This window comes from Primulina eburnea, chromosome 2, assembly GCF_022965805.1.
Source record: "Primulina eburnea isolate SZY01 chromosome 2, ASM2296580v1, whole genome shotgun sequence".
Taxonomy (NCBI): Eukaryota; Viridiplantae; Streptophyta; class Magnoliopsida; order Lamiales; family Gesneriaceae; genus Primulina; species Primulina eburnea.
Window position 1 is genome coordinate 46,482,338 of NC_133102.1, and position 26,707 is coordinate 46,509,044.

General features: G+C 34.3%; 5 protein-coding genes and 1 long non-coding RNA gene across 6 annotated transcripts; 2 read left to right on the top strand and 4 right to left on the bottom strand.

Moving 5' to 3' along the window:
* Positions 1 to 486: 486 nt before the first annotated feature.
* Positions 487 to 1,665, bottom strand: LOC140824829 (uncharacterized). Its single transcript, XM_073186374.1, has 2 exons — positions 1,211 to 1,665; positions 487 to 943 (listed from the first exon to the last, which is right to left on the bottom strand). Exons 1-2 carry the CDS (start codon positions 1,466 to 1,468, stop codon positions 713 to 715), a joined length of 489 nt encoding a protein of 162 aa, XP_073042475.1. The 5' UTR covers positions 1,469 to 1,665; the 3' UTR covers positions 487 to 712.
* Positions 1,666 to 2,491: 826 nt separating this feature from the next.
* On the bottom strand, positions 2,492 to 4,330 carry LOC140823782 (very-long-chain (3R)-3-hydroxyacyl-CoA dehydratase PASTICCINO 2). The gene is made up of 2 exons (XM_073185288.1): positions 3,374 to 4,330; positions 2,492 to 2,877 (listed from the first exon to the last, which is right to left on the bottom strand). Exon 1 carries the CDS (start codon positions 4,063 to 4,065, stop codon positions 3,400 to 3,402), a length of 666 nt encoding a protein of 221 aa, XP_073041389.1. The 5' UTR covers positions 4,066 to 4,330; the 3' UTR covers positions 2,492 to 2,877; positions 3,374 to 3,399.
* A 3,700-nt stretch (positions 4,331 to 8,030) lies between these two features.
* LOC140823783 (glucose-1-phosphate adenylyltransferase large subunit 1-like) lies at positions 8,031 to 12,439 on the top strand. Its single transcript, XM_073185289.1, has 14 exons — positions 8,031 to 8,511; positions 8,636 to 8,758; positions 9,344 to 9,514; positions 9,815 to 9,907; positions 10,015 to 10,098; positions 10,210 to 10,265; positions 10,339 to 10,432; positions 10,581 to 10,766; positions 10,840 to 10,920; positions 11,308 to 11,394; positions 11,484 to 11,588; positions 11,688 to 11,794; positions 11,956 to 12,016; positions 12,156 to 12,439. Exons 1-14 carry the CDS (start codon positions 8,278 to 8,280, stop codon positions 12,255 to 12,257), a joined length of 1,584 nt encoding a protein of 527 aa, XP_073041390.1. The 5' UTR covers positions 8,031 to 8,277; the 3' UTR covers positions 12,258 to 12,439.
* A 1,665-nt stretch (positions 12,440 to 14,104) lies between these two features.
* On the top strand, positions 14,105 to 17,238 carry LOC140823785 (uncharacterized). Its single transcript, XR_012116284.1, has 3 exons — positions 14,105 to 14,272; positions 16,686 to 16,887; positions 16,979 to 17,238. It is a non-coding gene; the product is annotated as an uncharacterized lncRNA (long non-coding RNA).
* A 982-nt stretch (positions 17,239 to 18,220) lies between these two features.
* On the bottom strand, positions 18,221 to 19,152 carry LOC140824830 (transcription factor RADIALIS-like). The gene is made up of 2 exons (XM_073186375.1): positions 18,747 to 19,152; positions 18,221 to 18,442 (listed from the first exon to the last, which is right to left on the bottom strand). Exons 1-2 carry the CDS (start codon positions 19,013 to 19,015, stop codon positions 18,418 to 18,420), a joined length of 294 nt encoding a protein of 97 aa, XP_073042476.1. The 5' UTR covers positions 19,016 to 19,152; the 3' UTR covers positions 18,221 to 18,417.
* Positions 19,153 to 23,997: 4,845 nt separating this feature from the next.
* Positions 23,998 to 25,043, bottom strand: LOC140823786 (glycine-rich RNA-binding protein-like). The gene is made up of 2 exons (XM_073185290.1): positions 24,787 to 25,043; positions 23,998 to 24,537 (listed from the first exon to the last, which is right to left on the bottom strand). The coding sequence occupies exons 1-2, from the start codon at positions 24,898 to 24,900 to the stop codon at positions 24,151 to 24,153; spliced, it is 501 nt and encodes a 166-aa protein (XP_073041391.1). The 5' UTR covers positions 24,901 to 25,043; the 3' UTR covers positions 23,998 to 24,150.
* Positions 25,044 to 26,707: the final 1,664 nt, after the last annotated feature.

Below are 26,707 nucleotides of genomic sequence, written 5' to 3' on the forward strand. Positions count from 1 at the left end.
ATATGAACCAAATATTTATACGTACTGGCCTGCATTTCACAATCAGACAAATACCAACGTAATTCATAAAAAAATCAAATAAAAATATATGAACCAAATTTATACGTACTGACCTGCATCACAATCAGACGGCCACCCGCAAGTCGGTACAGAAGGGGTGCAAACATTTGTCTGTTTCTGAATTTTTTGTTGGGATTCAACATTGGCTCGATTCAGATTTCGCATGTGAATTCTTGATCACAACCCTCAAGGTGGAGTTTCAGTTCTTCTGCAAGGCGAGTTGAGGGTGGATTATGGGCACGAGTATTACTGTTAACCATTTGTTTTTCGGAGATTCAAAAAAAGAAGAAGAAGAAGGTGAGCACAGAACCACAGATGAAGGATATTGAGAGAAGATTCGATCGCATTATCTCAACAAACTCCTAATTTGAGGAATTTATTACACCACTACCTACAATATGTTTTCCTCCAATCTAATATATATATTCGATGTTCGAACAAAACATCAAAGAGATCATATATACACTCAAAACTATAGAAACCCAAATAAGAACACAACAAAATATAAATAAATATACTCTCAAATTAACGATCTCAAACATTATAATATTCAACACTAAAATTACTTCCACCCGATCGACAGGCATCACACACAAATTCATGTACCATAAAATTATTACATAATTGTAGCATCGATCGCAAATTAAACTAATTATTGTGATGGCCGGGAATTAAGTTTCTCTTTGATCTTCTCAAAGACGCCCTTCTTCTCCTGCCTCGGCGTGGTGGTGGCAGACTTGCTCTCCGGCGTGGTGGTGGCTGGGGTGCTGCTGTGTGCGGCCTCATCCTTGTCTTTGTTTTTCCCTACGCTCAGTTTCTCCTTTATTTTCTCCTTCAGTCCTTTCTTCTTCCTCATCCTCCCGCCTTGTCCATCATCCTCAGACTGTAAATATATATCAACAATCCGCATAAAACTTTTCTACGTGTACACATAAGTCGAGAACCATTATTTCACAAATAATCGGGTTCCACAATTTTATATGAGAATTTATGCACGTACCGAGTACGTACATCCAGAAGACCTGAACAACATACCGAAGGCAACAAAAGATATATAAAAGAGAAGAATCAAAATGATATTAAATGAAGCACCATATACAATGTTCTAAAATGAAAAATTTAGCAGGAAAAAAAAAACATAAAAACTAACCGAGATGGGGTTTGAACTCGAGGATCGCTTATTTTCCTCGTGCGGTTGATGCTGCACTTCCTGCTGTATCGGCGGCGGCTCATGTCTCTGAGGCTCGAAACCTCCACCACCGGTCACCGCCGTGTGATCGGGGTGGGTGGTGGCCACGCCCATCAGATGCATGGGGTTTCCGTATTCATGATCAGTCAGCTGAACTGGTTTACCGTACTGATCAACCAGCTGAATTGGATTCCCATGCTCATCTCTCAAATCCGCCATCGACGCCAACTTCAACCTCTAATCTAATAATGTAATCTATATATTTTTTTTTATCAACAATACTTGAATAACACAGGCTCAAGGACGATAATATTTTGCGGATAACATATGAATAAGAAGTGCTCCACGGATGTAATCATCATATAATTAAGATGTAGGATCAACAGGTTATTTATATTCACATCTTAATATTTTATAAATATAAAACTTATAACATATAAAAAAAATAAAGTCAAATACTATAAAATATAAGAGAAGATGAATGCTGTATTCTTTGCATCTTTAAATAAATTGATATCGGAGATTCGAAGACGGCGGAGGAAGATGCATGTATGTTCTTGTTGTCTGCACACGTGTACAAAAATCTTACACGTGTGTTTCAGCGAGTCTGTCATCATTATCCTTTGAATTAGTCTCTACTCCCTTCTCTTTTTTCCGTCTTTTGTATCTTTCTTTGAAGGAAAATGCTCCCTTTTCTAGGTTTTTGAGGATCAAACAACTAAATCGAAAATCGTGGTTTGAATTTCCAAAAAAAAAAAACATGATTTGATTTAGTTATTAAATATTTCATTATTTTATTAAATTAATAATAAGAGAAAATTAAGCGTTGAAAAAATTACAAATATAATAAAATGATATTTGTGATCTGTTTTGAATTACACATTCATATATTCATTTTGTTATTTTTAGTTTCTTCATAAAATTGAATGAGACGGTCTCACGAGTCGTATTTATGAGACGAAATCTCTTATTTAGGTCTTCCATGAAAAGTATTAATTTTTATGCTAAGAGTATTACTTTTTGTTGTGAATATCCATAGGATTGACCCGTCTCACATGTGAGACGATCTCACATGAGACCCACTCATAATATATAATATAACGTTCAAATAACCTTGATTATAATCATCATATTTCTATTCCAAAAAAAAATATGATAATCATACCATAATTCAAATTCATAAATGACATAAAAACGTGATACACCTGCTAATATCATGGTGGAGTCTACTCGAAAGGGGAAAAAACAGAATGAATAAAGGTTATCTTTAACCCATCTTTTACAGTGATTTGGTGCAAATAACTCTTTTAAAAACTTAAAATGAAAAGGCAAAGAAAGTTCATGAACAGGTAACGAGCGGCACAACAATTTCAACAGCCTAGACAGAAACAACGTGCAACGTTAACGTTGTTTCTAGTAAAATACAATACGCAACGTTCTCGAAAAATAAAATCTAAGCTTGAAGAAACAGAAATCTGAATCGAGGAATTAATTAAAAGCTCTCTTCAATTTATGAAAACTTGGTGTTAGTGGCCCTGGTGTATATCTGCTTGCGAGAATGAGCTCACAACACACCATTCGGATCATGCCACTAGACATATTTCCCTAATTGCCGTCCTCGCTAGCATCTGCAAGCAAATACAAAATCAAAGCAATTATCGCTGTGTCATTCAAGATCATTCAACAGAAAACACACCCATGAATATACACATCGTGATTTTGCTTTGAGAAAGGGGATATCATAATGAAACGTCTCGTATGACTAAATTAGGATATAAAACTGATGAGATCACATGCATATAAAAGTTGATGAAAGGGAAAGGACAAAATGCATTTCACATCCTTGTGAAATATGGGAAAGGCGTAAAAATGTGAAGATCTTTTCAAAGTCTGTTTTTAAAAGTGAGGCACATTTGCCCTACTTGCAAAGGGGTTATGTATTTTTTGGTCATTGGTGAAAAAGCAATTCTTGAAGTGATCCAACAAAATAAGTTCAGGCAAGAAACCAAGATCACAAAACCACTCGAACAAATTTGGTTAAAAGCTTGATGTGCTACCATTGGTTTAGTCACCCTATATTAAATTATTAAATATAATAACAACAAAACACAAAAGTAACAGTACCATAGCTGCTTTGAATCTGCTACAGGTCACTCTCTTTTGGTCTTGGAGAGAGACTTCTTCCTCTGTCCAAGCATGTACCCGTACATATGGGGACTCCCAGGAACGTAAATTCCCAAGATCAAGACAGCGTTGTAATAATAATCAAACGAGAAATTCCATTTATTGGGCATTCTCAAGCTGTATTTATCAGATTCCAGTATATACGGTAGCGCACTGTAGATCAAACCCACTTCACTCGTGATTCCAGACGGGTAAAGTAGAAGAAAAGTACTGTACCTGAGCCAAAGCAGCCAACCCGGAGCCGACCCGAATGCCTCTTTCAGTCCGAAGAAAGAGTATCGTATGATTTCGGTGATCGACCAGCTTATCACCAAGGATGAGACAAGAAAATGAGTCCGGATCTCAGGGAAGCTGTACAGAATGCCCCATGTGAGGTACAATCTGGAGCTGACCTGAGGAAGCGTGGCGCTAACCGGAGATCTGACCAGGCCGATCAAACTGTGGAGGATTTCGACGGCGGCGGCGGACTGGGCCAGCAGGAGGGGCGTCTCCACGGCGGAGTAGACGGATTGGTGGCCGGATTGTTTGAGGGTGGTGAGTGAGAGATAGAGTACTTGGAGCCAGCCGTAGAATACAATCCAGTTGTAGAGGGTAAGGTAGACTCGGCGGGCGGCGGCGAGGATTCCGGCCATCGGAATTGGGACTGAAAATTGGGATAATTTTGAAAGAACGCGGCGGGGTATAAAAAAAAGGAGGTAATTAATAGATTTAGGTGGATGGTTCAACTACTTTGGGTCTCCCTACGACAACCTATCAGCAGTCAGCACTACCTCAACATCCAAACGCGGGATAAATCAATAGCATCCATCCTCTCTTCAGACCCTTTTAAAAATGGCATAAAACAAAAAAAATTATTAAATTCTTCTATTCGTTGGATCTCCCATTTCGAAAAATGATATTCACGCGAAAATCAAAATTCTAGTGCTCGGAAAATTAATAGGGACGAATTTATATATCGACCTCTCCAACTCTAAATAGAAGTATTCGATGGGGTCTAAGACGAAAATTTAAAAATATGTTCTCCTCCTAAAATTCAGTTAACAAATAATAAATAATAAATATACAAGAAATAATATATTTCATAAAAAACAAGCCAATAAATATTTGAATTAATTATATAAATAATAATTGTTTAATTATTTTAGAAAAAAATATATATATCAAATTTGTATAATCTAGTTTTCGGATAATTTTTTTGTCAGTTAACAAGATAGTTAGCTCATTTAGTCTATTTTGTGATATTATTGATCGAATATATGTGTTTATTAATTTCTATTTTGTGATATTATTGATCGAATATATGTGTTTATTAATTTCATCTTCAATAAGCTTCTTTCTACTTATGCAAATGTTACTAGAATAAATAACACAATCTTATAGATAATACTAGTATTTTAAGAATAAATCATTCAGTTTTGTCAAACACTGTAGTATCTAAAAAAATTGTTGAAGTTTTATATAATACTTTATCAAGCTAGTTAAAGACTAACTTGTTAACTTCTCCAAACTCAATAAATGTCCCCAAAGTCTCTTGATATTATTTAAAGTGTTCAAACCAAACTTGAAGAAAAGATCGAGTTTGATCGATTATAAACAAAAAATAATCAAATTACTCTTCTTTCTATTTAATATTGGACGAAAAAAAAATTTACTTGGACAAATCATCAACTCAAAATATATGTTGAACCTCTTGAAAGACCGAGCCGAGACAAAAAAGATCAAAACTTGAGACAGTGGCCTCTTTACCCTCATAAAAAGTCCAACCCACACTCTAACCCGCTCATTCTTGTACATGTCAAATTCTTCTCCTTCTGCCCGGTTAGCAGATACATAGTTTAAGTAGCGGATTTTTCTTACCAATACTCGATATGGAATGCATTTGCGCTACGGATACACAAGACATGAACTATAGCACTGAAATAATCATGACTCAAAATAACAAATTGTGCATTTCGAATGGTAGGATAAGGAACCCTAAGCAAAGGGAAAATCATTCAAATCACACCCATTTTTTTATCGATCGGGTAATTTTTTCCTTACTAGTACAATAACACGTACATTAATAAGGTTAATATCATAATATTATGTTGAAACAAAACTAATAAGATGTACGTGCGTGCAATCTGTCTTTTGAATAATAATAATTAATGGTGATTATGGGCTGAATTAGGGGTGAGTATTCGGTTAATTCGGTTAAAAACCGAACCGAATTAACCGAAAACCGATTTAACCGAAAATTTTTAGACTAACCGAACCGAACCGAATTTTCACAAAAACCGAATTAACCGAACCGAATTAAAATCGATTATTTCGGTCGGTAACCGAATTAACCGATTTTTTTTAAAAAAATTAAATTTTAAAAATTATATATATAATTAATAATTAATATTGTAAAAAAATTAAAATTTTAAAAATTATACATAAAATTAATAATTAATATTCTATTTTAATCATAATAAAACACTTTATTCATAAAAAATTTAAAAAATTAATTATAATATACAATATTAAATATAAAAATATTATAAATTATATTTAAAACATAATAAAATAAAATAAAAATTATTTATTTAATAATTCGGTTAATTCGGTTAAACCGATATTTTTTTACAAAAACCGGAACCGAACCGAATTAACCGAATTAATCGATTTTTGAAAATTTAACCGATATTTTTTTACAAAAACCGGAACCGAACCGAATTAACCGAATTAATCGATTTTTGAAAATTTCGAAACCGAATTAACCGAATTAACCGAACCGAATTTCCGAATTAATTCGGTTCGGTCGGTTAAATCGGTTTAACCGAATTTTTGCTCACCCCTAGGCTGAATGGTATCATTTGCCAGATAATTAATGCTAATGAAATTACTAAACGTGAAGGCTAGTCTAGTCATATATATTCATCGACCGACGCATTAAAGTACAACTGACAGTGATAAATGCAACAGAAACAAACAAAATTTAATCAGGAACGAGTATTTTCACCGACTGATGGATCGGCGTGTATTAATTATATTATACCAAATTAAAAGTACATACACAAATAACCTCACGCTATTGGGCATAATTAGCCAGAAAATGAGGGGAAAAAAATTTACTTCCGGCTCTTTCAATTGTTTATTTTGCCAAAAACATAGTTTGTTATTGTAAATATGTCTCTCAATAGTCTCATGTATCTATTTTTGTTAGACAGATCAAAATCATGCATATTTGAAATGAAAAAAATATTTTTAAAATAAAATGTAATAATATGTTTTTATGAATCGACTAGAATTAAATATTTGTGTCACAAAATTGACATATTAGACAATCTCACATAATTTTTTGTGTACTACTTTTCATCATACATCCCTTTTGTTCTCAATCCAAAAAACTATATATTCATAGTTTTCTCACATATCGGCCTACATCTGTTCCTCAAGGTATGGTCAAGAGGAGAGGAAGAGATGCGGAAACGGCACACGTGGATCCAAGTGCGGTGATGTTGGTGTTTCTCGTGTGTGGAGTCTTTGCACGGTGAAGCTCATTAACTCTTTTATTTTTTAAATGTGCACACCCACAATCGGATCAATTTAGCCATTTTAGATATCTTCAAAACTAAAGAAAAGGAAAAAATTAACTTAAAAATTAAAATAAATTCGAAAAAAGTGGGAAAAAAATCTGATTTTTTTTTTTGAAAAACTATTTAAAAAATATATCAAAGGACATATTAGCATTTTCCTATAAAAGCATAATATATATAATATCATATCACAATCGTATGAACATACAATAAAGTTATCAATGATTACATCAAAAACTTCGTCTCTCCAACTTTCTCACACAATGTTCTACCCTATAATCTCTTAGGCTCACTTAATGTTTTATTTCATTATACACATGTGAGCATTGTCCTCATTATAGGATGAATAACCATGTATATATAGGATCCACTTTTTTTTTGAAATTGTATGTGTGGCTAGATCTTATCCGTTGAAATAAAATAAGAGTAGTGCTCACGTAAATAAGATCTCATCTACCCACTTAACATCGCAAAGTTTATGCTCCTATATGGCTATAATGTTTTTTGACCTCTCAATGTTCCTTCTCATTCTTTATTTGTCATAGTACCGACAAAACTCATTAAATCTTGTTATCCATTTTCATTAATTGTCAAATGCGATGGTGTTATCGTAATACTTTGCTTATAAATAAGGCCTCCTTATTTTTCCTAATGATGATAGCTGCTGATAGAAAACTACGTTAAAAATGTGATAATAATAATAATAATAATCCACATGTATTTTTGGCGTGTTGCAGTTTTGTATTTTCCAATATGACCTGAATCATTCTTGTACAATAAATTTTTTAATCTATAAATTCAATTGACCGATAAAAAAAGAAGAAGAAAGAAGTAAACGTGATATAATCCAAGACTTCTAGACATTTAAAATAAAATATTAGGAATTGGACATGTGTTCCGTCCCAGTTCTCCAAATGCTGCAGCACTCTTGCTACGTGGACGATGCCCAGTATCCAATCTTCTTCCCCTATCAGCTCACCAATCACAATAAAATTCACACACACTGTGTGTTTTTGCATGTGTTTGTGAGACGTTTTTTTTTTATGTATTTACTTCCATACTACGTGCCATTTGTCACGATATAAATAGTAACTCGGCAAGTTTTCCCGTGAAAACTCACAAGGCAATAAAAGCGGCCACCTCCATTTCAGTGATATTTCATGATTTTTCCGAGCTCGTAATTATTCAGATCTCCCAACTTTCTTGTGTTTGCAACTTTAATCCCTTTCTTTTTCAAGATTCTCGCGTCTTCATAATCTTTGATCTGTGTGTAAAAACCTGATGGATACTTGCTCTGCAACATCAACACTGAAAGCTCATTTGGCTACAGTTTGTAGGAGTGGGATTTGCAACGGAGAAGATGGATTTTGGGGGGAGAAAATTAAAGGGAGTTTAAAGAACTGTATATGGGCTAACAAGCTTCGAAAAAGTTCGAGTCTGGGGAGAGATGGGAGGAAATTTAAACCTGGGGTTGCTTACTCTGTTCTCACCAGAGAAAACAGCCAAGAAACAGCGGTCACTATTCCATTCAACTTCATATTTCTTTCCGTTCATTTTGGACCCATGCTATATTCTGTTGCAAATTTGAAAATAATTGAGTCATTATTTTAGTTGATTAAGATAAGCATGTATGTTTCAGACAGTTCAATCACTAAGGATCGAGAGACGAAGGGCGGACCCGAAAAATGTGGCAGCCATTATTCTAGGAGGAGGTGCGGGCACGCAGCTTTTCCCCCTCACAACCAGAGCAGCAACACCAGCTGTGAGAATTATATATTTTTCATGTCCAAATTACACTTCGAATGAGTATCTCTTGGTACTGGGAAATTTGATTTTGTGAAAATCTTTTGTTATTTTTCTTGTAAAAGTCATTAACAGAGTTAAAGATGGTACAAATGGCAGGATTCCTTGTGGGTTCGTGTCATAAATTTTGAGAGAAGATTTTTGATGGACTCCAACTCGAATTAATCCTTTTTCTTTTAACAATTTTGTGAGTGCAGATGCCGAGTAGTAGTTACTCGATCTTTCTATCATGCAGCTTTTTGCTTGCTAGTATAGGGTGCTATTTACCTCTGAAATGAAAATAATTCCATTATCAACGACATGTAATTTTTCGAGCATAAGAAACCAGATTTATTATCTCACCCCTCCATTAAAACACTAAATTAGGCTCGTGGCATGGATTCGGGGTGAGACGGTAATGAACCCCGATTGATCTATACATCACCTGGTGTTGTAGTTTGAACGAAATCGTCCAGATTATGATGCATCGATATACGAGTTTAGTTGTCCAGCTTGATTACACGAGATGACAGTATATGACATCCTTGTGTTATACAAATGGCAGGTTCCACTAGGAGGATGCTATAGGCTAATAGACATTCCAATGAGCAACTGCATCAACAGTGGCATTAACAAGATCTTCGTGCTGACACAGTTCAATTCTGCTTCTCTCAATCGCCATATCTCTCGTACATATACTGGGAATGGTATCAGCTTCGGTGATGGATGCGTTGAGGTGATCAAAACCTATATAAATATGAGTGCGTTTAAAGGGAAAACTTTTAATTAGTGTTTTAAAAAAAAGGTGCTTCAATAAAATTTGGTGATATGCCATTGGGTTTTACTTGTTTAGAAGTGCTCTATGGAGCCGACATCCGAAGGACAGAAAATCTGGTTTCAAGGTTTCTCTACTACTTCTCTTTGGAAATTCACTTGAAAAGGCCCCCTATTTAATCAAGTGGTTTTTAAAGATTACTGGTTGTGCATAACTATCCCCCTAATTTGGAGATAATAGTTGAATCCTCAATGGATGTAGGTCTTGGCCGCGACACAAACAGCAGGAGAAATGGGGAAGCAGTGGTTTCAGGGAACTGCTGACGCTGTTAGGCAATTTCTATGGCTATTTGAGGTCAATCCTCGGAGCTTTAACATATCCAGTATTGTCTAATGGTTACTTTTCCCTCTAAAGTTTGTTTCTTGAATTCTCGTTGCTTGTTGAAATTGTGATTCTTTCAGGATGCCAAGGTGAAAGATATTGAACACATAGTAATACTATCAGGGGATCATCTGTATCGAATGGACTATATGGACTTTGTTCAGGCAAGCAGTCACACACACACGATCTCACGTGTATATGGAGTTGTAAATGTCGAATGTTTTTTGTGTTTCCATGATATCAAGGTAGCTAATTATTTTGAAATGATAAAACAGAACCACATTGACAGAAATGCCGATCTTACACTTTCATGTGTACCAGTTGATGACAGGTTTGTTTCTATCTTTTTTACGTTTTTTTATACTTATAACCCGATTTGGATTGAACCCAATTTCATCCCTCAGTCGAGCATCAAATTTTGGACTGGTGAAGATCGATAGCTCGGGTCAGATAACTCAATTTTCTGAGAAACCTAAAGATGCTGACAAGAATGCAATGGTATGCTACTGCTTAAATGAACTTTAAATTCTTGGCTACACGTTGGCTTGATAAGAAATGCACCACCAAAATATTTTAAATCATCAATATGACTAGTTTTGGAAAAGTAATTTCCCCTACATCATGTTTTCATTCGGACTTCCTGCAGCAAATAGATGGTAAATTGATAGGATTATCTCCAAATGAAGCTGCAAAATCTCCATACCTTGCTTCGATGGGAGTATATGCATTCAAGAAAGAAATATTGTTGAATCTCCTGAGGTGGAGATACCCTACGTCAAATGACTTCGGCTCTGAAATCATACCCTCGTCTGTCAGAGAACAAAATGTGCAGGTACCCAAGAAACTTTAAATTCATACAACAATTATATTCCGTGCCTATCGTTGATTAATTAATATTTTTGCAGGCATATATATTTAGAGATTATTGGGAGGATATTGGGACAATCAAATCATTCTACGATGCTAATTTGGCTCTTACGGATGAGGTTTGCATGTTTGTCCTCATTGCTACTTTTGTGAACTAGAAGAAAATTTATGTCATGTCTTGAGCCCACAATGCATCAGACATTGAGATTGACTTAGAACACATCAAGTTTAATCTGAAATTTGTTTATTTTAGAGACGCCCCGTGCCGCTCCATACACCTTGGATTTGTGGCCTAAACATAGTTACTGTAACCACGGCTGAGAAATTAGATATCCAGATGATGCACATAGTTTCTTTTTTCCACGTTTCTGGAGTAATTTTATTCATTTTAATTATAGCTCGGTAAGCCGGCATATTTCAACACAAAAAACATCATTTATCTATTAATTCAATGTTTCTTCGGATGTGAGCCAGCAACTATATCCTCGTTTCTTTCCTTTTGGCAGTTTCCAAGATTTGAATTTTACGATCCGAAAACACCTTTCTACACATCTCCTAGTTTCTTGCCACCAACCAAAATTGACAAATCCAAGGTAAGTTGTATCATTTTCCAATAACAATGTTGTCCAAATGACCACGTCAAACTAACTATCAATTATCTAATATAAGATATGCATTTTAGATTAAAGATGCAATAATCTCACACGGATGTTTCCTACGAGAATGCACTATTGAGCATTCCATAGTAGGGGAACGCTCTCGTCTAGACACGGGGGTCGAACTAAAGGTGACTAATAAACACTCTTCGTGCTCGAACATGAGCTATGTTTTTTAGAATGCTAGGAAAAGAAGCCATCTTGTAAACTTACTTGATTGCCAAATACAGGATACTTTGATGATGGGTGCTGACTATTACCAAACAGAATCAGAGATTGCCTCTCTGCTAGCACGAGGGAGAGTTCCAGTGGGGATTGGTAGAGATACAAAAATCAGGTTAACTAGTTTAACTGGAGATTCAAACTTGTACTGTTCGTATATCTATACATACGTATATATGTTTTGCATTCGCGCCTATGTACGCGCGCGCGTGTATATATATTGTATACAGGGAACGTCGATACACTAATAAAATGCTCTTGGTTTTTTTCTTGTAGGAACTGTATTATTGACAAAAACGCAAGAATAGGGAAGAATGTGATGATCTTGAACAAAGATGTAAGCTCCAGTTACCCTTATAACTCCTATGTTTCTTTTACTTTTAGAGAGACACTATTCTTTAAATAGGAAAAAAATATATTAATTTTTGCATATTTGAAAACATTCATGCTAGACTGCTTTTTTTTGGGCTTCTTAGGGTGTTGAAGAAGCAGATTGTAGGGAAAAAGGATTCTACATTCGATCTGGGATCACGATTATAGTCGAAAAGGCGACCATAGACGATGGAATGGTGATTTGAATCTGGTGCAAATCGAGCGGTGTGCATTTAACGACGCAGAGTCATGGAAATGAAGTTATCGCGGAGAAGCGAAAAGCTTCGTTTCCCAGTTTGTGTGAAGCTGATGATGGCTGAGGCGGTGGAACGTTGAGATGAAAGTGAGGTTGTGGAGTATGTTTGTCTCTGCAGAAGTGTGTAGTAAGTAAGAATAAACGGAACTTGTATTACAATTTGGGACGATGAAATTTTATTATATCGAATTTAAAAATAAAATAAAATAAAATAATTTGAATTTTGGGGACGAAGTGCAAAAGGTTGATCGGATTGTTAACCTCGAGACTACTTATCCGTATAGTTTGAAAGATGAGACGTTAATTTTTTTTTTTTTATATTTTGTGTTATTTAATGTTTAACTAAATTAAATAACAATAAATTTTATAATAATTTATTCAGTTGATTGTTATCTTATCATTTTAATATCTTATTGTACAAACATAGAAGTTTGTGGTGGAAGTTTTCATAAAATAATGAAACTCTGATCGATGGAATTAATTAATAATAATAGACTAAAAACAAACAAATTTTATATTAGAATTATAATTATTTGATTAGAAAATTTATAATAATTCTTGATCCTAAATATTTTTTTTATTTGGTCATTTGAGGTGACTATGATAGTGATATTGACTTCGTGTTAATTGTTCACATGTGTAGAAAAAGTAGCTTTTTTAACGAAAAATATTGAAATTAAAAAAAAAATTAAAAATTCCATGGTAAGATTAAAATTCGAAATTGGCCACCAAAAACCAAACTTCCTATTCCCCATTTTGATTTACCCCCTATTTTAATCGTTACATCGGAAGTAACATTTTCTATTCTGTTTTTGTATGAGTTAAGTGCGATTATCTTACACAAACAAATTAAGAATTATGGATATAAATGAATCAAGCTGTTTTTGAACTACATGGAGCTCCTCGGTAAAAATTTTGTTTGTTAAGCTTATCAAGCCCATATCGATTTCGAGTTCGACAATTTTATCAAGTCGAGCTCGAGTTTTAAGAATATTCGACTCGTAAGCTTGCGAGCATCGCAAGCTCGACTAGTTGGACTTTGATTGTATAATCTCACATCGAAATTTGAGTGTAAGGGAAGTGATTGAAAAACTATACAATGAGAAATCTATCTTTTAAATTATCATACATTAGTTGGCATTTTGGCTAAATTTGCTCGACGAGCTAAAAAATGAGTTTGTTCAACGAGCTCAAAATTATCTTGTTTAACGAAATTAAAAAACGAGCCTGCTTAACAAGTTGAGCTCGAACTTTTGATAAAAACTCAAATCGAACTCAAACATGTATATACACTAAACGAGCCTCGCTCATTTAAATCCCTACCAGGAATAGAACTCGAATGAGTGTAGCATAAACTCGTTCGTATGAAGCAGCGATGTCGGTTGTCCCCAACCTAACCTCAAATCACAATATATTTTGTCTCTTATTGCTAACATATTATTAAAATGTTATGGCTTTGATGTAATTTTGATAAATATATTTATTTTTGGATTTTTTTATTGTATATTTAATATAAATAAAATGTTCCTAATATTTAACGGTTTATAGATTTCATTCGTATGGGAGTAGTCGGGCTTTGAGACGGGGCGGGGCAGGTCTTGGTCCAAGTTTTCCTTGGCAGGTCGGGTCCATGGATAGGCTAAATCCATTTCATACCTACCCGTTGTCATTCCGAGGTGTGATCGATGTATTCGGAAGAGAAGGTTTGCCTCAGAACATTTTTTAAAATATTTTAGTTAGAAATATAATGAGGTTGGATTGTGCTCCATAAAATCATAGTAAGAAAGTGGGCCTTTACAAAGCCCAAGCCATATTGGGCCTTTCCAAAGCCCTCCTTACGCAGATGACTTGTCCCCCAAGCTGCAAGCCAATCTTCGGCTTAATATCACATCCCTCTACATTATAAAGCAAATCTCACAACCGATTGCATTGGAAAAGGATTGTCTGGAAATCTCCAAATTATAGGTATGTATTCCACTTCTTGTATCTGAATTAATGCAGTAATTGAGAGCTCCTGTTCTGATTAGTACGAATTAGTTATTAGATCGATATATTTTGAATTTTTTTGGTGTTTATGTTCAAGTAAAATTAATGGCTGTGATTAGGAAACACGCAGAAATTGAAGTCGTAGTTATGAATATTTTAAATTTTTTTACATCTTCCGGTGAATTTTTATGGAGCGATGCGTGTTCTGCGTCATGGTCCGCACACTACAAAAAAATTCGGCCATTAGCGACGGTCAAACCGTCGCTAATTAGGCCTAGCGACGGTAAAGACGACGGTTTTGTTAAACGTGACCAGGGGCCCCGTCGTCTTCTAAAGACGACGATTTGGCTCCCCGTCGCTTATATTAGCGACGGTTTCTTGAAGAAGACCGTCGCTATATTAGCGACGGTTATTCTAAAAACCGTCGCCATTATAAGCGACGGACATTAAACACCGTCGCTATATGAAGCGACGGATTAAATAAAAAGACCGTCTCTATCTGAAGCGACGGTCTTTTAACAACCGTCGCTATTTTGTTCGGAGGTTTTTTAAAAAATCCCGCCGCATAAAAAGCGGCGGGATTTATCGCAAAAATCAAAATATAAACGGGGTGCGAAGATTTGTGCGAAGATTCTGCGAAGATTTCTGCGAAGATTTGTGTGAAGATTTGTGCGAATATATAAACGGTATTTATAGTAAATTAATATATAAACAACGGTATTTATATATAGTAAATTAAAACCTGATTTGTGCGAAGATTTGCAGCTCCCACGTAGCGTTGGAAGATCGCATCGACAATCAAATCTACAACATAAATACGAAAAAATGTTAAGTACGCAATAAAAAAATCGAAACAGAGAAAAAAATTGATAGAGTTCGAAAAAAAAACGAAACAGAGATGAAATCGTGTAAGAAATGTTCGGGGAGGGCTGATTATATACAAACATAGCGACGGGTTATTTAGGAACAGTCGCTATATAGCGACGGATATGAATAAAACCGTCGCTATATAGCGACTGTTAGGAATTCACCATCGTCATGTAGCGACGGTTTGTAGAAAACAGTCGCCAAACTACATCGGCGACGGTTATTTCTAAACCGTCGCCGATGTAAATCGGCGACGGTTGTCTTAAACCCGTCGCTATTATGACGACGGGTGTAAAGAAACTGTCGTTATAATAGCGACTATGTTTTTAAAAACCGTTGCTTATTCTATTTAGCGACCATTTACTCCAAACCGTCGCTATTTTAAAGCGACGGTCTAACTAGAACCGTCGTTATAATATTGCGACTGTTTCGTAAAACCGTCTCCATTTTTATTAATGGCGACGGGTAAAAAGACCGTGGCTTTAAATAACGACGGTGTTTGGAAACAGTCGCAATATGAGCGACGGTTTGTGAAAACCGGTCGCTAAATTGCGACGATGTTTTTAAAACCGTCGCTATTTTAGCGACCGTTATTCGAAAAACCGTCGCTATTGTAAACAAGCAACGGTTTATTAAATATTGTCGCTATATAGCGACGGTTAATTGAAAAACGTCGCTATATTAGCGACGGTTTTAATAAAACCGTCGCTATGCTGTCCGTTTTTTTGTAGTGGCAGTAAAGAAGTTCAATTTTGAATTTGATATTGGAAACCTTTTGGTGTAAGCAAGATCAGCAACCTCTCCTTTGGTAACTGTTTCTCACTTTTTTTTTCATTTTTTTGGCAGAATGACTGATGATGCTAATGCAAGTGCACTTGATTTGAGTTCCTTTTTTAAAAAAACTACACTTTGATGGAATTTCTTGTACATCTTCGAAACTTTTTTTAAAATTATTCTTGCGTTAATCATTTCGGTGGGTGAGATTATTGTGTTTCTTGAAACATTTTGTCTTGGTTGGGTGTGATTGCCACGTTTTTAGTTTTTGAAAGGAGACAGTGGTATATAATGAGCTGAACGTGAATCCATATTTTTATGTGTGTACCTTCGAATCATCTTACAACTTGGTGAAATTACTGAGCTTGTACTAGTTTATGGACTCTGCAAAGTTCCTACCTTAAGGTTGCATAGCAATGAATGAAGGAATGTTTAGTTACTCTTTTAGTCTTTTATGATTATTTGCTAAGATTTATGTGCGCCTGGCACGTTGTAAAATTCTAGTGCTCTTTTATGGTTTTCTGACAGAAAGCTGAGTAACCAATTGCCAGTTCATTGGCCACTTGATTTAAGCAGATTTTATCAGCGTGTCTGAATTATGTAATGGAATCATTGACAAGATCAACGTGGAACCAGATATTTACAACAATGTTATTCCTGATGTGCCAATTTGTGCAATTTCCTTTCCTCTTTTGTATTTTCATGTATGAGCAACTTTGTCTTTAATGGGCGCTGCTGGACATCTTCTCAGGTGGTGATCAATAATGGCAACTGGAGAAAGCCCAAATGAGAAGTTTCCATCCTCCGCAGCTCCAACCCAGGCCATGACCTCATGTCGGAGGAAGAAGAGAGATGATGCTACTTTCCTAGAAGATGTGAGAGACCATATTGATGAATTTATTAATGCTTCTATGGATGAACACAAAACTTGCTTTCAAAAGACAATCAAGAAGGTTTATTTTAGCAACTTTTAACATTCAAAGAAAGCATGTATAGTTTCGTTTGCTCTTACTTGATTCCAACAGGTTTCTGTTGCATTCTCAGATGTTTAGCATGTCAAAAGTTGTCTCAGAAAGGAGTTCTGAGACCAAGGAAGTGGAAAGTTCTCTGCCTCTTCAAACAACATTGGCTGAGTAAGCTTGTGATACTAGACGCTGAACACCAGAATTTAGACGTGTGAATAATGGGCTTTTTGGAGACTGTAGTATGACAATTTGAGTTTCTATTTTGGAATTTCACTTTCTGTGCACGATGGTCTATGAGCCATGTTACAATAATGAATTTGGATGTAGTGACGTTTCTTATGCTGAGCTTTACTTTTGTCAAATATTGATTATTCAGATGACCGCTTACTTTCCTTTTTACTGAATTGCGACAAATTATAGAGAACTTTTTATGAATGGATGATCCATTTTAGCATTGTTCTCTTTTTCTTCCATCCTTGGTAATAGCTTGCATGTCCAGATATGATTAGTTAAACCTTCTCCTTAGTTCCTTTGTGAAGTGTTGTTGCTTAGTGTTATAGATTTTAGCTGTATGAGACATGTATTCTTCATTCGTGTTATAAATTGCTGGTCGCAGACGGCAAATATAGATCTTTTTGGTTACTTCATGGATGGCAAAAACCTACTTCGGCTGGGATTTAGTTAAATTGATTTAAAGTCATAACTAGTTGAAGATTTGTTTAATAATCTGTGTTGGGGGACTGCATTTAATTTAAAATCACCCCCTTTTCCTATTCAACTAATTTAGTCAGGGTGCTAAAAAGAAAAGCAAATTGTTTCTAAGTTGTGGTAAATTCTGTGCGGGTTGCATGACTTTGATGGTTCCTAGTCCGTCCACAAAACTGAAAAACTAAAAGATTTTCCAACTTAAAGGGGAAAAAAATGATTATATATACATAAGAAAAATATACTCAAGATATCCATGGCTATTTTGACGAAGGACTCCAGAAAATAGCATGAGGTGGATGCAGCCGGCCCATCAAATAAAGTTGGAATCTCGGTATTGGATGCATTTTTTTTGTGTTCCTAGGATGAGTGGTGTTAACCTAAATTGTACGAGACTGCTAAGAACTCGACAAGAACCATGCACCACTTTGGTCCCTTGTGGAAAAGTTGGAGTCGGTATTTCTAACATCAACTAATATCAGTGTTTGTCGTCGACGTTCTTTGTATTCATCAGTTTGTCATTTCAATTTTCGTGTTCATGTGTTTTTTGAATCGAAACTTTAGTTAATTAAACCTCAAATATACACATATATATTAAATTTGATCCGAAAGAGAATGAAAATTTTATTCGATTCATCAAATACCGGACCAAGAAAGCTTCCCTCCAAATTTTCAGTAAACTAAAGTTAATTGATTAGCAAATAAGATAGATAGCTTTATAGATTGCAGGAGAGACGCATGCATTTCTAATATTTAGTTTTATAATTCAATACGCATCTTAAATAATTAATTACTTCGTCTTCCACGTTTCCCTCACTGAGGCTTCAGATTTTCCATCCTGCATCGAAAAATATTCAAGTTGATTACCTCGAAAACACTATATTTTATTAAAATAACAATTATCGAATCATGCATGAAATTTAATGTGGTTTTTTTTCGGTGATTTTCGTAACAATTTTTACTGATTTGTCACATTATTCTCTCGATCCAATGCCAAAGTACATTTTATACCTAAGCAATAAAAACCAAGAAAATATTGCGGTTTGATAAATGGAAAGGTGGCTAGGCTCATGAGACAAATATTAGGTATTTTTATTGGACATTAGCAAGTATTACATAGTACTAAAATACTAAATACGTACCTTTGCTCGTCGTTCTTCGTGCTACCACTTTCCCGAGTGGTTCTGTAATTAGGGAATGGTACTTTCCCACTCTCGATACTATTCACATCCTCCACAAGAATCTCATAATGTCTCTTCACTTCTTCGGCGGTTCGTCCAGGCACGGCCTTAGCCACGTTGTCCCAACGATCATGAGTGTCCTTGTCGTACACTGCTAATGCCCGCTCGAACGCCTTGTTTTCCTTCGCTGTCCAATTTCTCGATCGACTAGACATGGAGCTCGACGCCATTTTCTAGTTCGGTGAACTTCGTGTGTGTGTTTTTTCCCCTTTAAGGAATGAAACAGTCTATAATACTGGTCTGAGAATGGATTTGAAATCGTAAAGGAAAACAAGAAGTTTTTTAGAGAAGAGTACTTGAGATGGGATGTGTGGAATAGGTAGGAACGCAGCCTCTTTTATAGGATCAAAGGGAAGAAAAGGCGAGTAGGGTATGAGCATATTTTGTAACAAAAAATTTATTTATAGAAAATACGAAAAAAATAGTTATAAATATCTTTATTTGATGAGGATGAAAATCCTTACTCGTTTTAAGACTCCTAATTAAGCATGAAGAAAAAGTGTGGGCCAAGAAAATAGTTTATATGGAATGATTTAGGTTATTTTGTAACAAAAATTATATTTTAAGAATAATTAATACCTTAAAATTGCATCTAACGATATTTATTATTCTCTACGAAAAAATGGTTGTCGATATATACATGTTCTTGTGAATGTACTTATAATATATATAACATAATTAGAGCAATACACTTGAACTCAAGGATCAAATGCTTCTGCTCGTTTTCTACAGCATTCACTCATGCATTGTGGCTAATCAAAAAATATGAAGGATTTTGTAAGTGTTTTGTATCTTCGATAATCAGACAAAAATTTGTATGAGACGGTCTCACGGGTCGTATTTTGTGAGACGGATTAGTATAGCTATAGTAATCCTGTAAGAATCTCTTTATTTCAAAATAAAAAGGTTGTAATACCACTGAAGGTGGATGTTAAGTTTCACAAAATTGTTTCTCAAGCACTGTGTTTGATACAAAAATACAATATAAATATCTGCATATTGTGGGAATCCTCAGTTATCAGCACAAGCAGATTTTGATTTTAACCGAAAATGTACGTTTTTTTTTTTTGGAAGAGAATTGTGTATATATTATTTACTTATCTTTATAAAAAAAATTGTATGGAAACGAATCAAATAAACTGGTACAGGTGCTTTCACGGGTGTGTCAAAATCTTAAATGCACGGGTACACGAGATTACTCATGATATATCACCACGATCAAGCATTTCAAATTCTTAAAATATACTTCTGTTTTTTCTTAAACTCGGGGAGGAGTTTATTACAATTGGATCTTGAGTTCGACATTTCTTATCAAATTTAAGATCTTGATGATAGATAAACATAAAGAATCGTCAAAAAATATACATTTTGTAATAGTGGTGTAAGGCCTAGCCACTATCTTGACATATCGTCGGAGTTTGTACGTCGATATAAAAATGTTCTATGTTTTAGGTTATAACAAAAATTCTTATGAGAACATTTCACTTACAGATTTTCAACCTAGCTAACTGCATGACTCGTTAAAAGTATTATTTTTAATTTCAAAAATATTATTTTTCGCTACATGTATAGATCGAATCGACATATCTCACGATTATAAATCTGTCAATCCGTCTCACCGAATACTTACTCTTGAGTTATTTAATATAAAGATATTTAGGGGTGCTTTTTATTTGGTTCGTCCAATTTTACCTTAAAATGTGCGAACATTTTTGGAAATTGATTTAGAGAGATAACGAGATATAATAAAAGCATTAATAGTGTGCCATGATAATGTTTTTCTTGTAATTTCCTACATCATTTTGCGTGTTCTATAAAAAAATATAGAATAAAGTAGTTTATATTTTAAAATAAAAGTTATACTTTTTTTAAATTGAAATAGTATGATAAAAAATAAAATATAAATAAAATTATTATTATAATATATTAAAATCATATAATTACTATGATAATATGGATGATGTTTTAAGCAAATATGACTCCACATAATTAGTGAGACGGTCTCACAAATATTTATCTGTGAGACATGTCAACCCTACTGATATTCACAATAAAAAAGTAATAATCTTAGCATAAAAAGTAATAATTTTTCATGGATAACCGAATTAAGATATATGTATTCCAAAATACGACTCGTGAGACTCTCTCACACATATCCGGTTTTTGCAGTGAGTATATATGAGGAGATTGATGACCATGCACCAAAATATACATGTTGCCTGGTTGGTGATGTTTTTGGTTAAAGTAGTTTGGCCATTTGAAACAAACATTCCAAAGAAAATATAGCTGGCCATGTGCATCATTGTTTTCGTATTTTAGCCCATAAATGGTTCGACACGTGCAACACTTCCGGTTGCACCCTTTTGCCTCTATTTTATTTTTACAATCCTAACATCTACTATACGTAATATGATTGTACAGTTTTTTTTATAATTAATTTGATTTATATTCAATTAAAAATATTATTATAATCATACAAATTAATGAAAAGCCGGGAGCGACAATCTATAAAATAATTTTATGTATTTGATGGCAAAAACTTGTGTGAGACGATCTCACGGGTCGTATTCGTTAGACGGATCTCTTATTTGGTTATCCATGAAAAAGTATTACTTTTTATGCTAAAAATATTACTTTTTATTATGATATGGGTAGGGTTGACCCGTCTCACATATTAAGATCTGTGAGACGGTCTCACATGAGACCCACTCGTATTTGATAGAATTGAACAAAAAAACTCTTGGATTACTTGTCGAAAAGCAACTAATAGGATATTAAATGCAACATATTATTAAGGGTAAAAACTTCTGTGAGACGATATCACATGTCGTATTTTGTAAAATGAATCTCTTATTTGACTCATCAATTAAAAATTTTATAAGATCGTATCATAAGAGAACTCGACTTGCATGTGGAAAAGCAACTAATAAGTTATTAAATGCAACAGATTATTAAGAGCACTTTTCACATGCGGAAATCCCAATAATTGTTTTTATCCTTTTTCTGTTGGTCCACGCTGAAATCAATGTACTATAATATTCCTTATGACATCATCATATCAGATATTGCAAGTTCCTATGAGACATGATATTTCACAAAACTAAAATCAAATCAAATTGTTTTAAGTGTTAATTCAACTGTATAAATATTTTAAATTCATTATATTCATGAAAAAATATTATTTTTTATTATAAATATAAATCAGTTCAATTTGTCTCGTAAATATTAATCCGAGAGATCGTTCTGTAAAAAGCTTACTAAAAATATATTTTATGTACTTTTGTTTTGTTGTCTTTGATTTATTTTTGTTTTTGGGATCCTCGACTTGTTTCTTGCTGTCATGAAAGAATGGAGTTTTGAAACGAATCGTTCCGTCCCATTGTGGCCTTCCATCAAACTCCATCACGATGGGAAAACTTCAACCCGTGTCATCCGTCCTGTCACGGGGTGTAGGTTAAACATAAAAAAAAATCACATACCCAACTAATATAAATAACATAAATAAAAACTCATTTTTTTAAAATGATAAAAATTCAATTATAAATATAAAACATATCAAATTCTAATTTTAAATTTCTAAAAAAACATACTTTAAAAATAAGTCTTTTATACAAAAATTCAAGAAAAAAAATTAATTACTTATTTTTTAAAAAAATTGGCAACCCGATCCGGCACTCCACAAACTGCAGCCCGTTTTTGTAGGCCCGTAACAATAATCCAATCGGCAATTTTTCCTTGCAGGCCGGTCTTCCAGATGGACTTAACCCCTTTCGATGACTCTATCAAAAAAAAAAAAGAATTTTTTAAATAATTTTTACCATCAGAAAAGGAAAAGGATGATAAAACAAATCTTTGTGAGATTTAATTATTTCATATAGAAAATTTTAAGAAAGTGTATGTTATTTTGAAGAAATGGGCTGCTTGATTCTAGGCCCAAAGATTTGATATTGAATCGCGAGGATATATTAACAATTCAAAGCTGGACCAGATTCACTGTAGTTTGAAGCTTCGCCAATTCAATTCTTGGTAAGGGTGGGTTCCGAATTTTGAAAACATCATTTCTTTGTCTCAAACATATATTTCTAAAATTTTAAAATTTTAAGTACTTTTTATAAAATACAAAATCAAGGACAGATTCCTTGTCATGACACGAAGGATTCCCATAACTTCATGCCAAGTAGACTACAAAACAAAAACTTCAGGGAAGACATATAATAGGCTAATAGCTATAATTGGGCAACTGTCACCGGCCCTTTATAATAAGAGCAAGCTAGTCAACTGAGTACTAGCATTGAAGCCCAAATCACTCTTATATATTGTACGAACAGATCTTTTGTGAGACGGTCTCATGAATCTTTATCTATGAAATTAATCTTACCGATATTCACAATAAAAAATAATACTTTTTCATAGATGACTCAAATAAAAGATCTGTCTCGCAAAATACGACTCGTGAGACCGTCACACATAAATTTTTGACATATTGTATTGGTCGCTATTTTCTTGAATCTGAGAACTTATTTGTATCTTTAGATAAATTTATGCAGATCTTTTTGCAAGTGTATTCCGATTCGATCTCGAAATCCCACAAAGTATTTTTAGGATTATTTCATCCTACCCCTGCAGGCACTGCTTGCAGGGGTACATCCAAGGGTCAGAATTTTTTCTGACCCAATTTTATTTTTTTTTAATTTTTTTTTCTCCCATGAGGTGGAATCTCAACCACTCATATGGGGTGTGGGCACTGCCCACACACCCATAATCGAACTAACCGTATTTTTAGGACAAAAATTGAAAAACGAAGATCCTTAAAACGATAGCCGATAGGGATCAATCAATGTCCAAGAAAAAATTATTTAAAGTTCTAGATACGGTAGTATTACATATTTTGTTGAATCGACCAATCATATTACCACCAAAGCTTGTGTCCCAACTCACATATAAAAAATAATTATTTCAAAATTCTCGCAAGGGATATTTTGTTATCTATAAAAAAATGATATTAAGCCGTGTATATCTTCAAATACTGTGTGATATTATTTACTTTAAAAAATAGTTAAGATTCCTAAATATCACTAATATTTTTTTTTGTTTTTTACGCATTAACATATCCTTTTTTGAACATTAAAAAGTGATATGAGGCGACAATGGCAATGCACAAACCTCAATTTACTTCATTCCACTGAAATGTGTAAATATATTGATTTATACAACAAAACCCATACACCTACCTAAGAAAACCAGACCACGATGCAATCCCAACAAAGCAACAATTTCAATCCCAAACACAAAACAAGATGAAAACCTAATTCCTCCAGTTTCCATCGGAGTCACCGCCCCTAGAGTATCCACGATCTCCGCCGTATCCTCCGCCTCCGCGGCCGCCTCCACCATACCCACGATCACGACTACCACCATAGCCTCCGCCTCCGCCACCTCCGTAGCCACCTCCGTCACGACGGTCATATCCGCCGCCACCACCGCCTCCATCGCGCCTAGGCCCGCGGAACCCTCCGCCTCCACCACCGCCGCCGCCACCGCTACCACGGGACTGAGCCTCGTTCACAGTGATGTTACGGCCGTCGAGATCTTGGCCGTTCATTCCCTCGATAGCGTCCCTCATCGACTGCTCATCCTTGAAAGTAACGAATCCGAAACCCCTGGACCTCCCAGTCTCGCGATCGTTTACAACCTGAGAACAACAGACAGATCCGCCGAAATAACGTCAGATCCGTACACATCAACAGTTAACAAACATAATGGAAAAAGCTGAAAAGTAGATTCGATCTTCGACCCCTTGATGGAAAAGAGGAAGATGAAACGTACCGTTTCAGGAGCAATTATAGTAACACAAATAGTAACAGTAACTCAGTAACAGTAACATTTTCTAGTAACAGATCAGATCGAATCCGGTGAGATCCGATCCCCTGCGACAACGGACCTTCGATTCGATGACATCTCCGAATTGGGAAAAGGCTTGCTCAAGGGATTGATCGGTGGTTGCCCACGCAAGACCACCTACAAAACACCTGAATTCTACATCTGCGGCTGCCATTGATACAGAAAAATTAAAAGAAGAGACCAGAAATTGGTAGCCGCCTCAAAGATGATAATTTCTCATGTAATGCGGGGATTATATAGCTGAAGGATGTTAGGTTTTCGGGGTGTCCAAGTTAAAGTAAGCCGGGTGCGCATTGCACCTACGTTACCTGGCTCATTTGGGAACTTAGGATTACGATTATTTAGGGTGATTTTCTCTTTATTTTATATATTTATCAAAAAAATAATTTTTTTCCACATGTTTTAATTTTTAATCTCGATAAAAACAAGTAAAGGTCAGATTATGTCAATATAAATAAACTCAAATTTATGTAGTACGCTGATATAAATATAAGATAATTTTAATTAAATACCCTCAAAAAATTAATTTCTATAATAATATACATTTTTAATGATGATTTTTTATCTAGATATTTCAATTTATTTATCTATCAAAATTATCATCAGTAGATATTGTTACATATTCATATTAGACAAAAACTTATATGAGACGGTCTCACGAGTCGTATTTTCTGAAACGGATATGTTATTTGGGTAATTCATTAAAAAATATTACTTTTTATTGTAAATATCGGTAGGGTCGACTCATCTCATATATAAAGATTTATGAGATCGTCTCACAAGAGACCTACTCTTGATATTAATGCATGAGTGGGTCTCATGTGAGAACGTCTCACGGATCTTAATCTGTGAGACGGGTCAACCCTACCCATATTCACAATAAAAAGTAATATACTTAGCATAAAAAGTAATACATTTTCATAGATGACCCAAATAAGAGATCCGGCTCACGAATACGACTCGTGAGACCGTCTCACATAAATTTTTGCCTCAATGCATATATTATTACTTAATATTACTTCATCATATGTACAATCAATAAAAATAAAATTCTTGTAATATTTTTTTTAACAACTATTTAATGTTTTTGGGAGTTTGATTGTAATTTATAAATTATTCCAATTCATAATATTATAAGGATCACTTAACACGTAAATAAAATATTTTTATTTTATAATTATATTATCTATATTATATTATTCAATGTCAAATATACTTTTATTCGATTTAAGATTTCGTTATTCGAAAAATATATATATCTTAAATTTATAAGCATGTTGTTATTATTAAAAAAAAAAGTCATGTAAATTAATCTATAAAATTGTCTATTTTAATTAGTTATAAAACTTTTTACAAAAATATTTTTTTAATGCAGGTTTATCTTTGTTTTTAAATAGGTAAAAACTTATGTAAGATGGTCTCTTTGATCTTATTTTGTGAGATTGATATACTATTTGAGTCATTCATGATAAAATATTATTTTTTATTGTGAATATCAGTAAGACTGACTCGTCTCACAAATAAAAATTTATGAAACTGTCTAACCATAGATCTAGAAGAGATATAACTCATAACCATAATCAGTTCCAGTTTAAACAAAGAGTTGAGGAATTAGCAATTGATTGTGTGGGCCTACGTCACGTGATGCACTGCTAAGAAGATAGACACAAAGGCATTGGATAGGGATGTTTATATATTTTATTTATTTATTTTAAATATCTTACCGGAAAATATCTCATTCCAATCTAACAATATCTAGATGTATTAAAACAAATCAAACCATAAATTATCGCATTATTCAATGGCTTGTTATATCTATCTATCTATATACTATATATTAAGAATGTCCTTAACAGAGAAAAAATAGACACCAATTTTTTTCCCAAATTTGCCCTTACATAATACCTATATTACACTTTTGATTTTGTTATTTTTTAAAAAAATATTAACAAACAATTTTT

Excerpts from the sequence above, each read along its gene's own strand:
- LOC140824830 (XM_073186375.1), bottom strand. The coding sequence starts at position 19,015 with ATGGCGTCGAGCTCCATGTCTAGTCGATCGAGAAATTGGACAGCGAAG. Across the intron at positions 18,443-18,746 it reads ACGAAGAACGACGAGCAAAG|GATGGAAAATCTGAAGCCTC; the intron begins GTACGTATTTAG and ends TTTTCGATGCAG.
- LOC140824829 (XM_073186374.1), bottom strand. The coding sequence starts at position 1,468 with ATGGCGGATTTGAGAGATGAGCATGGGAATCCAATTCAGCTGGTTGAT. Across the intron at positions 944-1,210 it reads CGAGTTCAAACCCCATCTCG|TCTGAGGATGATGGACAAGG; the intron begins GTTAGTTTTTAT and ends ATATATTTACAG.
- LOC140823782 (XM_073185288.1), bottom strand. The coding sequence starts at position 4,065 with ATGGCCGGAATCCTCGCCGCCGCCCGCCGAGTCTACCTTACCCTCTAC.
- LOC140823783 (XM_073185289.1), top strand. The coding sequence starts at position 8,278 with ATGGATACTTGCTCTGCAACATCAACACTGAAAGCTCATTTGGCTACA. Across the intron at positions 9,515-9,814 it reads TCGGTGATGGATGCGTTGAG|GTCTTGGCCGCGACACAAAC; the intron begins GTGATCAAAACC and ends CAATGGATGTAG. Across the intron at positions 10,433-10,580 it reads ATGCTGACAAGAATGCAATG|CAAATAGATGGTAAATTGAT; the intron begins GTATGCTACTGC and ends GACTTCCTGCAG.
- LOC140823786 (XM_073185290.1), bottom strand. The coding sequence starts at position 24,900 with ATGGCAGCCGCAGATGTAGAATTCAGGTGTTTTGTAGGTGGTCTTGCG. Across the intron at positions 24,538-24,786 it reads GAGATGTCATCGAATCGAAG|GTTGTAAACGATCGCGAGAC; the intron begins GTCCGTTGTCGC and ends TGTTGTTCTCAG.